The 12,263-nt window shown below is 44.8% G+C and overlaps 1 protein-coding gene across 2 annotated transcripts; it reads left to right on the top strand.

The window, feature by feature from the left end:
• Positions 1-256: 256 nt before the first annotated feature.
• Positions 257-10,270, top strand: LOC124279296. 2 transcript variants are annotated; one of them, XM_046715109.1, is made up of 2 exons: positions 257-690; positions 9,098-10,270. In XM_046715109.1, the coding sequence occupies exon 2, from the start codon at positions 9,144-9,146 to the stop codon at positions 9,873-9,875; it is 732 nt and encodes a 243-aa protein (XP_046571065.1). In that variant the 5' UTR covers positions 257-690; positions 9,098-9,143; the 3' UTR covers positions 9,876-10,270. The 2 variants fall into 2 exon arrangements, with proteins under 2 accessions (XP_046571065.1, XP_046571064.1); XM_046715108.1 differs by lacking the exon at positions 257-690 and adding an exon at positions 7,259-7,460.
• Positions 10,271-12,263: the final 1,993 nt, after the last annotated feature.

Here is a 12,263-nt window from a genome sequence, read left to right as displayed (position 1 = left end):
AAGTTAACGAGGAAGTATGTATTGTATTTTTTTGTTGACAATTTCGTTTTCCGCATTTCTTTTCACTGAAATATACATGTAAATAAAGGTGGAAAATACATAATCTTTCTTAATAGTATATGCGCAAATGAAACACTTTCAATATCTCTAAAACGTATGCTTAAACACCTGTATAACACTAGAACATACGGCTTCTTTATCAGTTCATGAATACATATAATTAACAATTCTGACCGTGTGTCACTAAGACGGTAATCACTTTCAAACGGCGGCCCCCAACCGAATTATGCTATTACAATGTTGTTGATTGTTGTGTAAATATTGGGATCACATAACCCCGATGTTTACCGATAACCCACGAACTGCACTCCGGGGGTAGCCCTTGATCCGAAAATCGTCGTGTGTTGGGCCACCCGACACTGAAACAAGTTATCTGGGAATGTACGAACAAAGTGCCCCCTCAACCGTGGCTGCATTTAAACAACAACTTTCTCTCTGGGAGCGGGTGTGAATAATGCTTCTCGATCCTAGTCTGTCATGACAATCGGATAAAAAAAAACGGCATTCACCCAACCACAGGGTGTACAGAACTGGTGCGAGTGGATCCATCACACAGAGCAACTCCCGCTCCCGCCACTCAATACAGAGCAGACGACTCCGTGGATGAAAGTGCCAGCGCGTGTTTCTAAGGTAAGTCGTTACTACGGTTATAACGAACTCGCTTATAGCGAACGGAGTTTCTGTCCTGGCTACTTGCTGTAAAGTTTTATCGACATATGTACAACGAACAAGGGTTAGAACGAACAAAGACTAGGGTTCCCTTTGAGTTCGTTATAACCGAAGTTTACTGTTACAGTAAATATTTTGAGAACAACAATTTCAGTGTTTCGTCTCAGCAGTCCCCTCCTAAAGCTATCGGTTCCCACTCACTCACTCCTCCTAAAGCTGTAACACTCGTGCTGTCAGACTGAATTTGAATCTCCGCATGATAACATTCATTGGTTTGTAAGTACCTGCAATCATTGGTTTCACCACTCTGTTGGAACAGTCGCTGACACAAGCTACTCTTTCGAAAAAGAAATTCGATTCATGACGCAGTCATCTGTGCTCATGGTATGTGTGCGTGCGTGTGTTCATTTTTTCCGTTTCCTGTGACATTACACAGCCTGATGTAAACTACGGGGGCACAGTTGGTGCTGTCGCCAAGGGCGTGTGTATGCATATGTGGTTCCATTCTTAGATTGGCCTTGATCATGTATGCCGGGTTTCTAGTTCCTGTCCCCCCCCCCATCAAGCTTACGTAACATTACTGACATACTGTTCATACGGACGTTCAGGCAAACTCACCCACCATATGGCTAGAAACAGTATCAACAGTTGAAGGTGACTCCCTGGCACGACCTAGCAGAAACTTACATTTTAAATCTGGAATATATGCACATGCTAAAAGTATCGCAACACCTATGTTTTTCTAACCGTAGGGTGACACATGTCTGTAAACTTGACATTGTGATGATCAGACAAAAACTGAATGGACATTGGCAATTATATCACTTACATCCCACTGTACCACATTTCGATGACCTCTAAATACAAGGTCGGCCTTCATGGACGACAATACTAGGCGAAATCGTGTACGAGATGTTGGTGATTTCTTACATCAAGAGGCGGTAGTAACTCTACCTTTGTCTGTCGGGAATCCATATCTCAATCCTATAAATGTTTGGGGCATTGCGTATCGCAGATTCTAAAAGCGGCGTAAAACCATACTCAGTCAATCAGTATCGCAGATTACAGCAGAGAAATCCTGCAGTTCAAAATGTTAATGTATTGGAACAACCCCTCCATCAAGAATCGGACGCAATGCCTCAACTTCAAATTCACAGTCTGAAACAGTCAGTGAGGAAGAGGAGGAATGTTGTTGCAGTTGGCGTAGGTTGTTACACCAGATATTACCATTGTGTCCGGTGATTGATACAGATGGGATTTCTGGATGGTTGTCTGCCAGAATCCTGTTAACGTCTTACGACCATAGTTATAGCACTACAATAAAGATTTCAAGGAAGAAACTGTAGTGTATTTGTTCTTTTTGCGTTCAGGTTTGCCATTATCTATTCCTAGTGGGTTAGTTTATCCAGATAGTAAGGTAAATTGAGGTTCCTTTGCTATGGTGGATAGTAACAGTTCAATAGTATGAAAAATATATTTTTCATGTATATATACTCAGTGTTAGTTCATAAAGAAAATATGGACAGCTTCCACCCGAACATATAGACTTGACAAGCATCATTTAACTTAGGCTAGGGACAGGATTTCGGCCGAAGACGCATGAACACTAGCAAGAGCAGAGTTGTCTCCCTTGGGCGTTTAATCATAGTTTCGACCCGATGATTGTGTGCATTCATAATGTCTCTAACCACCGTGACACAACTGCCGTGACACAATCACCGGGACACATCCACCGGGCACAACCACCGTGACACAACCACCGGGACACATCCACCGGGCACAACCGCCATGACACAACCACCGTGACGCAACCGCCATGACACAACCACCGTGACACATTCACCGGGCACAACCACCGAGACACAATCACCGTGACACATTCACCGGGCACAACCACCGGGACGCAACCGCCATGACACAACCACCGTGACGCAACCGCCATGACACAACCACCGTGACACAACCACCGTGACGCAACCGCCATGACACAACCACCGTGACACATTCACCGGGCACAACCACCGTGACACAACCGCCATGACACAACCACCGTGACGCAACCGCCATGACACAACCACCGTGACACATTCACCGGGCACAACCACCGAGACACAACCACCGTGCAAAACTTCCGTGACACAATCACTGTGAGACAATCCCGGGACACAACTGTCGTTACCCAGGAGAAAAACAGTGGAAAATGCTACATGCATGTTGACCCATATACATGTACTGGTATATCGTGTGGCGAGCGTGACCTTCTCATATCTTTATTCATACGGCGACTTATGCATTTTCAAGTCAGGACCACTCAAACCAGTGTCTCACAACATCAGCGTCGAACCACTACATCGGTGTATGATAACACGCAGTCAGCCAAGCGACAGAGCTTTATCACCCATCTCATATCGCCATGTTTGTCAGCTTTCACGACAAGCATGAGGTACCTTTGCTTTATCCTGAGCCAAATTACCACAGTTTGTCACGTACACATTTCACATCATTAGACAATACCTCCAAGTACATTCATCTGGTCTGTGTGAGGGGGCACGGTTCAGTCCGATGGACGATGAATCTATGCTGAGGTAAAACAAAGACTTACAATGTGACTAACACTCGGATCTGGGAAATGTCGATTGTAAATACGAATTTAGTTAGAAATGATTTGTTATTTAGACAATCACGTACCACGGTATGCACAGCACGTATTTTCAGGGAACTGCTGTTTGAAAATACTCTTTATATTTGTTTCCTTGTAGAATTTTCCTCGCAAGGTGACTTCCTTGTCTGGTGGAGTTACACATTTTTGTATTGACGTGTTGATCCATGCGCATACTACAGCAACGACTTGCACATCGCCACTCCGGTATACCGTTGGTTCATGAAAACGGCGACATGTACATCTCAGTAAACGCTGACCACCTGAAACTTCAGCCTAATTCACAGGTTGAGTAGGCTCCGCTTTGAACAGTATTTGAGTTATATACATCGTGTAGCTTCATGTTTGGGAAAGGCCCAGAGACATACAGGTCTTCAACTTTTGTCCCTTTGGTGATACACGCCAGCAAGAACATGGCGATGACCAACCAGAACTCCTATTTGTATCCTGGCAAGGCTAAGAGGTACAACTCTGATAGGGGAATTGGCAGTCAATCACATATTAATCAATATCATCATCATTTAATACTCGTTCAGTTCTTAATAAAAGCGACAATACGTCTAACAGTACGTATACTACGTCTAAAACTAAGTAGGTATTCCATACACATGAAAGCCTGAGGTCGTTGTGTGGTGTATATTCAACCTGAGGTCGATGTGGGGTGTATATTAAACCTGAGGTCGTTCTGTGGTGTATATTAAACCTGAGGTCGATGTGGGGTGTATATTCAACCTGAGGTCGATGTGGGGTGTATATTAAACCTGAGGTCGATGTGTGGTGTATATTCAACCTGATGTCGTTCTGTGGTGTATATTAAACATGAGGTCGATGTGTGGTGTATATTAAACCTGAGGTCGATGAGTGGTGTATATTCAACCTGAAGTCGATGTGTGGTGTATATTAAACCTGAGGTCGTTGTGGGGTGTATATTAAACCTGAGGTCGATGTGTCGTGTATATTAAACCTGAGGTCGATGTGTCGTGTATATTAAACCTGAGGTCGATGTGTGGTGTATATTAAACCTGAGATCGATGTGTGGTGTATATTCAACCTGAGGTCGATGTGTGGTGTATATTCAACCTGAGGTCGATGTGTGGTGTATATTAAACCTGAGGTGGATGTGTGGTGTATATTCAACCTGAAGTCGATGTGTGGTGTATATTCAACCCGAAGTCGATGTGTGATGTATATTAAACCTGAGATCGATGTGGGGTGTATATTAAACCTGATGTCGTTCTGTGGTGTATATTAAACATGAGGTCGATGTGTGGTGTATATTAAACATGAGGTCGATGTGTGGTGTATATTAAACCTGAGGTCGATGTGTGGTGTATATTCAACCTGAAGTCGATGTGTGGTGTATATTCAACCTGAGGTCGATGTGTGGTGTATATTCAACCTGAAGTCGATGTGTGGTGTATATTCAACCTGAGGTCGATGTGTGGTGTATATTAAACCTGATGTCGTTCTGTGGTGTATATTAAACCTGAAGTCGATGTGCGGTGTATATTAAACCTGAGGTCGATGTGTGGTGTATATTAAACCTGAAGTCGGTGTGTGGTGTATATTAAACCTGAGGTCGTTCTGTGGTGTATATTAAACCTGAGGTCGTTGTGTGGTGTATATTAAACCTGAGGTCATTGTGGGGTGTATATTAAACCTGAAGTCGTTCTGTGGTGTATATTCAACCTGAGGTCGTTCTGTGGTGTATATTCAACCTGAAGTCGTTGTGGGTCAATGTGGTGTATATTAAACCTGATATTAAACCTGAGGTCGATGTGTGTGGGGTGTATATTAAACCTGAAGTCAATGTGTGGTGTATATTAAACCTGAAATCGTTGTGTGGTGTATATTCAACCTGAAGTCGTTGTGGGGTGTATATTAAACCTGAAGTCGATGTGTGGTGTATATTAAACCTGAAATCGTTGTGTGGTGTATATTCAACTCGAAGTCGTTCTGTGGTGTATATTAAACCTGAGGTCGTTCTGTGGTGTATATTAAACCTGAAGTCGTTGTGTGGTGTGTATTAAACCTGAAGTCAATGTGTGGTGTATATTAAACCTGAAGTCGTTCTGTGGTGTATATTCAACCTGAGGTCGTTCTGTGGTGTATATTAAACCTGAAGTCGTTGTGGGGTGTATATTAAACCTGAGGTCGATGTGTGGTGTGTATTAAACCTGAAGTCAATGTGGTGTATATTAAACCTGAAATCGTTGTGTGATGTATATTCAACCTGAAGTCGTTGTGGGGTGTATATTAAACCTGAGGTCGATGTGTGGTGTATATTAAACCTGAAATCGTTGTGTAGTGTATATTCAACTCGAAGTCGTTCTGTGGTGTATATTCAACCCGAGGTCGTTCTGTGGTGTATATTAAACCTGAGGTCGATGTGTGGTGTATATTCAACCTGAGGTCGTTCTGTGGTGTATATTAAACCTGAAGTCGTTGTGTGGTGTATATTAAACCTGAAGTCAATGTGTGGTGTATATTAAACCTGAAGTCGTTCTGTGGTGTATATTCAACCTGAGGTCGTTCTGTGGTGTATATTCAACCTGAAGTCGTTGTGGGGTGTATATTAAACCTGAGGTCGATGTGTGGTGTATATTAAACCTGAAGTCAATGTGTGGTGTATATTAATCCTGAAATCGTTGTGTGGTGTATATTCAACCTGAAGTCGTTGTGGGGTGTATAATAAACCTGAGGTCGATGTGTGGTGTATATTAAACCTGAAATCGTTGTGGGGTGTATATTCAACCTGAAGTCGTTGTGGGGTGTATATTAAACCTGAGGTCGATGTGTGGTGTATATTAAACCTGAAGTCAATGTGTGGTGTATATTCAACCTGAAGTCGTTGTGGGGTGTATATTCAACCTGAAGTCGTTGTGTGGTGTACATCACTCCCAGCTACCATGTGTGGTATATATTAAACCGTTATTACATACATGAGTACACTATTGTGACAAGTATTGTATTGGAGTGCTGGGAGACCCGTTGACAGTTTTACACTAGGTTTTCCTAACTGGTGTTAGTTTCCCCCTGTCTGACGTTAAGACAACAACACAACTGACATATTCATTCTGAGTCGTTCCGGATATCGAGTTCCCTGTCAGGTGTAACAGACCTGTACAATCCCCGTCCCAGGAACCATGTTACACTCGGGGATCCGTAGTCGAGTCACGCTCCATGTCTTCACTACCGTAGTGTGCCGTTACAGGCACCGGGGGGTAATATTGGGGGTACAATAGCCATCCCTATGGGTCACAGGTCAGTTATGGTGACAGCATTCGTTGGAAGTTGGTTGATGGGATAAGAATACGGTGAAAAAGACAATCTAAATCTCGTGACATTGTGACTAGGCTTAAAGGGAAGGTTATAAGTGATATTTTGAGCGAGTTGAGTTTGCACGTAGTTTTAAAGCCGTTCTGAATAGTATTTCAGCTTAGGGTCATGTAAAAGTTGTGACCACATACTCCGGTATCATTCTGTCAAATCAGGCGTTGTTGTTGAAGCCTGTCTGGAAACCATGGACCTTCGAATTCAAACACGAAAACTGGAAACTCAATGCAGTGAGTTAGGGCACCACAGACCACTTTGCGACCAAAATGTCACAGTTACAATGTACCTGAAATCCACACTCTGCCCATTGACAATCCACATTCCATTAAAATCTCGATATCGTTGACGAAAAACGGGGCAATCTCTCACTAAAAGTTTTCAATAATTCATGAAGCACCCCGTAGGATCAATCTGTCTCACTGTATATAACAGCCACTCCCTTGCCGTTAAATATGGTAACTACTTGGGGTCCCCCAGCGATTTGCTGAAGGGATGATTTGCGAGGACAGCAATGCGCCGTCCGAATAACACAATTGTCATTATAAGATCGTAAGATTATGAACTTTATATGGATCACTTCATTCGTAAGGTATAAAATTCCACCGACTGCTGTTGAGGCCTCTGTTCAACAGTTGAGACAGATGACGGCAGAGTGTGGGTGAAGGCGTAGTGCATGTAAAAAGTGTTACCACACCGTTGGGCTCGTAATACTTTACACAATGGAGGTCCCTCCACAGTAAGTTCAAATTATATATTTTGATTTACTTCCACAGTATTCTTCATAAACAAAACTGTCCTGTGTAGTTCAAGATATCGTGTTGTGAAACATGGGTCTGGTATATAAATAGGATGGCGTAATGTAGCAAATACAATCGAAATGTACCATTATGAGTAGAACGTTGTGTGACTAAGGGACTGAGAGTCATTACGACGTCTCTAGACCAACACAGTAGAACGTTGTGTGGCTTAGGGACTGAGAGTCATTACGACGTCTCTAGACCAACACAGTAGAACGTTGTGTGGCTTAGGGACTGAGAGTCATTACGACGTCTCTAGACCAACACAGTAGAGCGTTGTGTGAATCACAGTCATGGTTTATATGTATGAACTGTTCGATTAAGCCTCGTTGATACTGATGTTTATGTATGTTGGTCACAAGGGTACTTTCAAACAACTCCGAATTATCTTCTACAACACAACTAACGCACGATGTTCGCAATTTGTGTATTTAGAGTAAACCTACATGTCAGTCGTCGTCTACATTCCTGTTCATTTTCTTGTCAACCCCGTGAAGACCCCGGTTAGAATTGAACCCTACCGACCCATGCTTGTCGTGAGAGCTCGAGGTGACTGATGGGGTGGTTTGTGCTCGAGGTGACTGATGGGGTGGTTAGTGCTCGAGGTGACTGATGGGGTGGTTTGTGCTCGAGGTGACTGATGGGGTGGTTAGTGCTCGAGGTGACTGACGGGATGGTTTGTGCTAGAGGTGACGGACGGGGTGGTTTGTGCTCGAGGTGACTGACGGGGTGGTTAGTGCTCGAGGTGACTGACGGGGTGGTTAGTGCTCGAGGTGACTGACGGGGTGGTTAGTGCTCGAGGTGACTGACGGGGTGGTTTGTGCTCGAGGTGACTGACGGGGTGGTTAGTGCTCGAGGTGACTGATGGGGTGGTTAGTGCTCGAGGTGACTGATGGGGTGGTTAGTGCTCGAGGTGACTGACGGGGTGGTTAGTGCTCGAGGTGACGGACGGGGTGGTTTGTGCTCGAGGTGACTGACGGGGTGGTTAGTGCTCGAGGTGACTGACGGGGTGGTTAGTGCTCGAGGTGACTGACGGGGTGGTTAGTGCTCGAGGTGACTGATGGGGTGGTTTGTGCTCGAGGTGACTGACGGGGTGGTTAGTGCTCGAGGTGACTGACGGGGTGGTTAGTGCTCGAGGTGACTGATGGGGTGGTTTGTGCTCGAGGTGACTGACGGGGTGGTTAGTGCTCGAGGTGACTGACCGGGTGGTTAGTGCTCGAGGTGACTGATGGGGTGGTTTGTGCTCGAGGTGACTGACGGGGTGGTTAGTGCTCGAGGTGACTGATGGGGTGGTTAGAGCTCGAGGTGACTGACGGGGTGGTCAGGTTCGCTGACTTAGTCAATGCATGGCATCATATCAAAATTGCGTAGATGGATGCTCGTGATGTCAGTCCCCGGAGTGTCTGTTCCAAACTCCATATTTACAAACATCCCTCATATAGCCTTACTATTCCTGAATGCAGCGTCAAACAACCATCTGCCAATCAATCCGGGTTCGTTTCCCAAACCGTTGTCACTGAAGCTGTCTTTTTGCCCTGTGAGAACTACCACTCACTCACTCATTCACTACTTTCAGGGAACAAGTTCTGAAACAGCAGCTGCAGGACAAGAACCCCCACAAGATGGAGAACCTGAGTCAGATACCCACCCTGGGGGACCAGCGTCTCTGCCACATCCACCGCAAGGTGTCCCGTGCCAGGAAGAACATCATCGTCCACAACGAGAAGATAAAGATGAGGAGTGACATCTTCGCCAAGAGCATCGATCGACATAAGCAGACGGAAGACTTCCTGGGCTGGCAACGAAGCCTCCCGATCAAGAAGTCCTTGGTGGAGAAGAGAGGTCTACAGAAGTGTTTAAGAAGGAAGCGCGAGGCAGCTTCCCTCACTAACCACCAAACGCTGCTGTTTGGTATGTATGGCGGGGAAGACCTGGCCTCCTTCAGACCTGAGATTCAGTCAGTCATCGATCGAATGCATCCTCGTCAACGACGGTTGAGGAAGGTGGAACAGATGAAGACGGAGGGGAAGGCGACAGGACGTCTTGTTGACTATGGTCAATCAATGGACAGGTTCCACACACTAATGGACGACCACTACTCGTTTCTGAGGTCCAGTTTTGAGAAGCTCCGAGAAAATGATCGCAGCACCACACCAGCCTACCTCACGCGAAGGCGGAGCACATTTCGGTTACCGCCTTTAGCAAACAGTAGGGTTCCTAGGTTCAACTCCAGACAGCAGACGACAAATGTTTTGGACCATCTACCCATTGTGTCCACTCACAGACGGAACATTGTGCAGGGCGATAGTGACCTTGAACCAGTGGTTCCGAGAGCCAACACAATTGTGTCGTAGTTGGTCAACTACCGCGAGGACGTTAGAAAACCACACGAAGTTACCTTGGTAGATCTATTGTGCCACGGTTGCCATGGACACGTTTTCACGGTAGACTTTGTCATTCTGTTTGAAATAACTACTTTACAGTCTGTAAGGATGTTAATTCTCTCACAGGGGATAACCACGCTTACATTATCAAAATGGTCGCCCTACGTCACTATCGACACCACCTCGTATTGATAAGCCATGAATCGTAATAGTCTCAATCTGGGAAGAAGGAAGGTGCGACTCCTAAAGGGTGAAGCATAACAGACCAAACTGCAGGGGCAAGTCTTGTTTAATGACACATTAGTGCCGATACAAGGCTGACCCAGTGACCGTGGTGTGTCTACCAGGGCCATGGGTGTTTGTTAACTTGCGGCCACCAGTGTATATATCGCGAGTGACTGATGGCAGGGCGGTTGGGATGTTCTTTATGTGCATGCTGATTATGTCCATTGATGATAAGGGCTAAAGGTGTGTACTGCTTGGAGGCATTGTTTCTATATACACTATAACACAAGCATATCACCTTGTTTCTTGTCTGTGTCTATATACACTATAACACAAGCATATCACCTTGTTTGTTGTCTGTATAAATCAACACCGTGTGAAATACGTGTACAACTACATGTACATGTATATCATGTGGGCCAACAACATACAGGATGTGCCATGTCCACGTGCACCGAGCAGTATGACATTATCAGGTGGACCTGTAGCCAACAATAAAACATCTGATCACGTCAGCCTATAGCCAACAGCATAAAGGATGTACCATATCGACATATACACAAACAATGTGGCATGTATCACGTCGACCTGTACCATACAGTATCACAGCTCTATCAACAGAACATGCCCGACATGTGTATACTTTCAAAACGGCTTAGATGGGGGTACCTTTGTGCACCAAGCTTCATCGGTTGTGATCATTTGTCACTCTGGGGTTGTTGTTAATCTCAGCAATATAAGCATGTCCGTCTCACCAGTGCATCCTTTGCTATTAGTCTGTCTCACAGTCCCTGAACCATATTATTTTCCATACTGCCTAGTTATCCCTGCAATGATAAAGCGCTAAATGAATCTCCCAACTCACTGGAGCGCTTTTTCAATATAAATGGGTTTATTTGTTACTATCAAAATTATATATATTCAGGGACTAAGCGTCAGTCTACCCTTGTTATGTACAAACTGTGTTACAGGAATATTTTCTCGTCCACGATCAGTCTGATTGAGCTGGAGTAATGCTCACTGCTGCAATAAACAACCTCCCTGTATATAATGTATCATAAAGCTCGCGGAGTGGACCGGAGCTGCTGCATTCTCCATAAAACATTCATGTAGAGCAATATCCATCTCCTCGCCTCACGGCAGACATGTACTGATAACATCCTCATGCATACGGTGCCGGTTACAGCCTATGTTTAAGTGAACAGTGCTAATACATAATAGGACCTGCAAATACAACTCAAGTCTACCTTCCTTAATTACTGTGAGACGCGAATGGATTAGGTTGTATCGGGTTTAATGTAGCGTCTGAATAATTCCATTATTAACAAACTCATCACATTCACACAGCCTGGGGAGCTGAGTCGTAGTTTGGCCTGATTGCGTACATGGATCAGCATCTCAGTGTACCATGTAAGGTCCTCCGATTATGAACCATGTCTTCCGGGACGGTGACTGTGCTTGTGGGTTTCGCCGAGTAGGTCATCACTTACATTCAGTGCCTCTTTGGACCTTTAGTTATTCGGTTCTGATTCCATGAACTGCGAAGGCGGTGGGGCAGCCTTATAGTTAAAACGGGCGATCGTCATGCATGCCCGCCCTAGCTACCCTAACCATTATTGCTATGACGATGGAAGTCTAAATATGGCTTACCTAGACTCTCTGCTGTGGAGAGTGATTAGTTAGACAGTCTATGAATCTACACATACTTGGAGTAGCTACTCATAGGTGGCGAGTTTCTTGCATGATACCCCATAGGGCTGGGACGGGTCCAAATTTTCTACCCGGGTACCCCACCCACTATTACCCTACCCTACCCGGGTATCCGTTATGATAATTCCTGACATCAAATTTGCAAGAAATGGCAATATATTCTTCGGGTCGGAGGCTAAAATTTCGAGTTTTTCGTTATCTTGTATATATTAAAAAAGTGACTGTACATTATGTCTAAATCTTCAAACACAATACAACATTTTAATCATGAAAGTATATTAATATATTAGTCACATGAGCACAATGCCTCCTGGTCCATTGCCCACCCTACCTGTCCCAGCCCTAATAACCCTATGTGCTGGGGATTCGCGCTACATTTTTCTGACACGCGAACGCTTTAACCACTAGGCCAACCCATCTCCC

Source organism: Haliotis rubra, unplaced genomic scaffold, assembly GCF_003918875.1.
Source record: "Haliotis rubra isolate DU_JTF1 unplaced genomic scaffold, ASM391887v1 Scf25, whole genome shotgun sequence".
Taxonomy (NCBI): Eukaryota; Metazoa; Mollusca; class Gastropoda; order Lepetellida; family Haliotidae; genus Haliotis; species Haliotis rubra.
The sequence above is the reverse complement of the archived record's forward strand: the minus strand, read 5'-3'. Positions and strand labels throughout refer to the sequence as shown.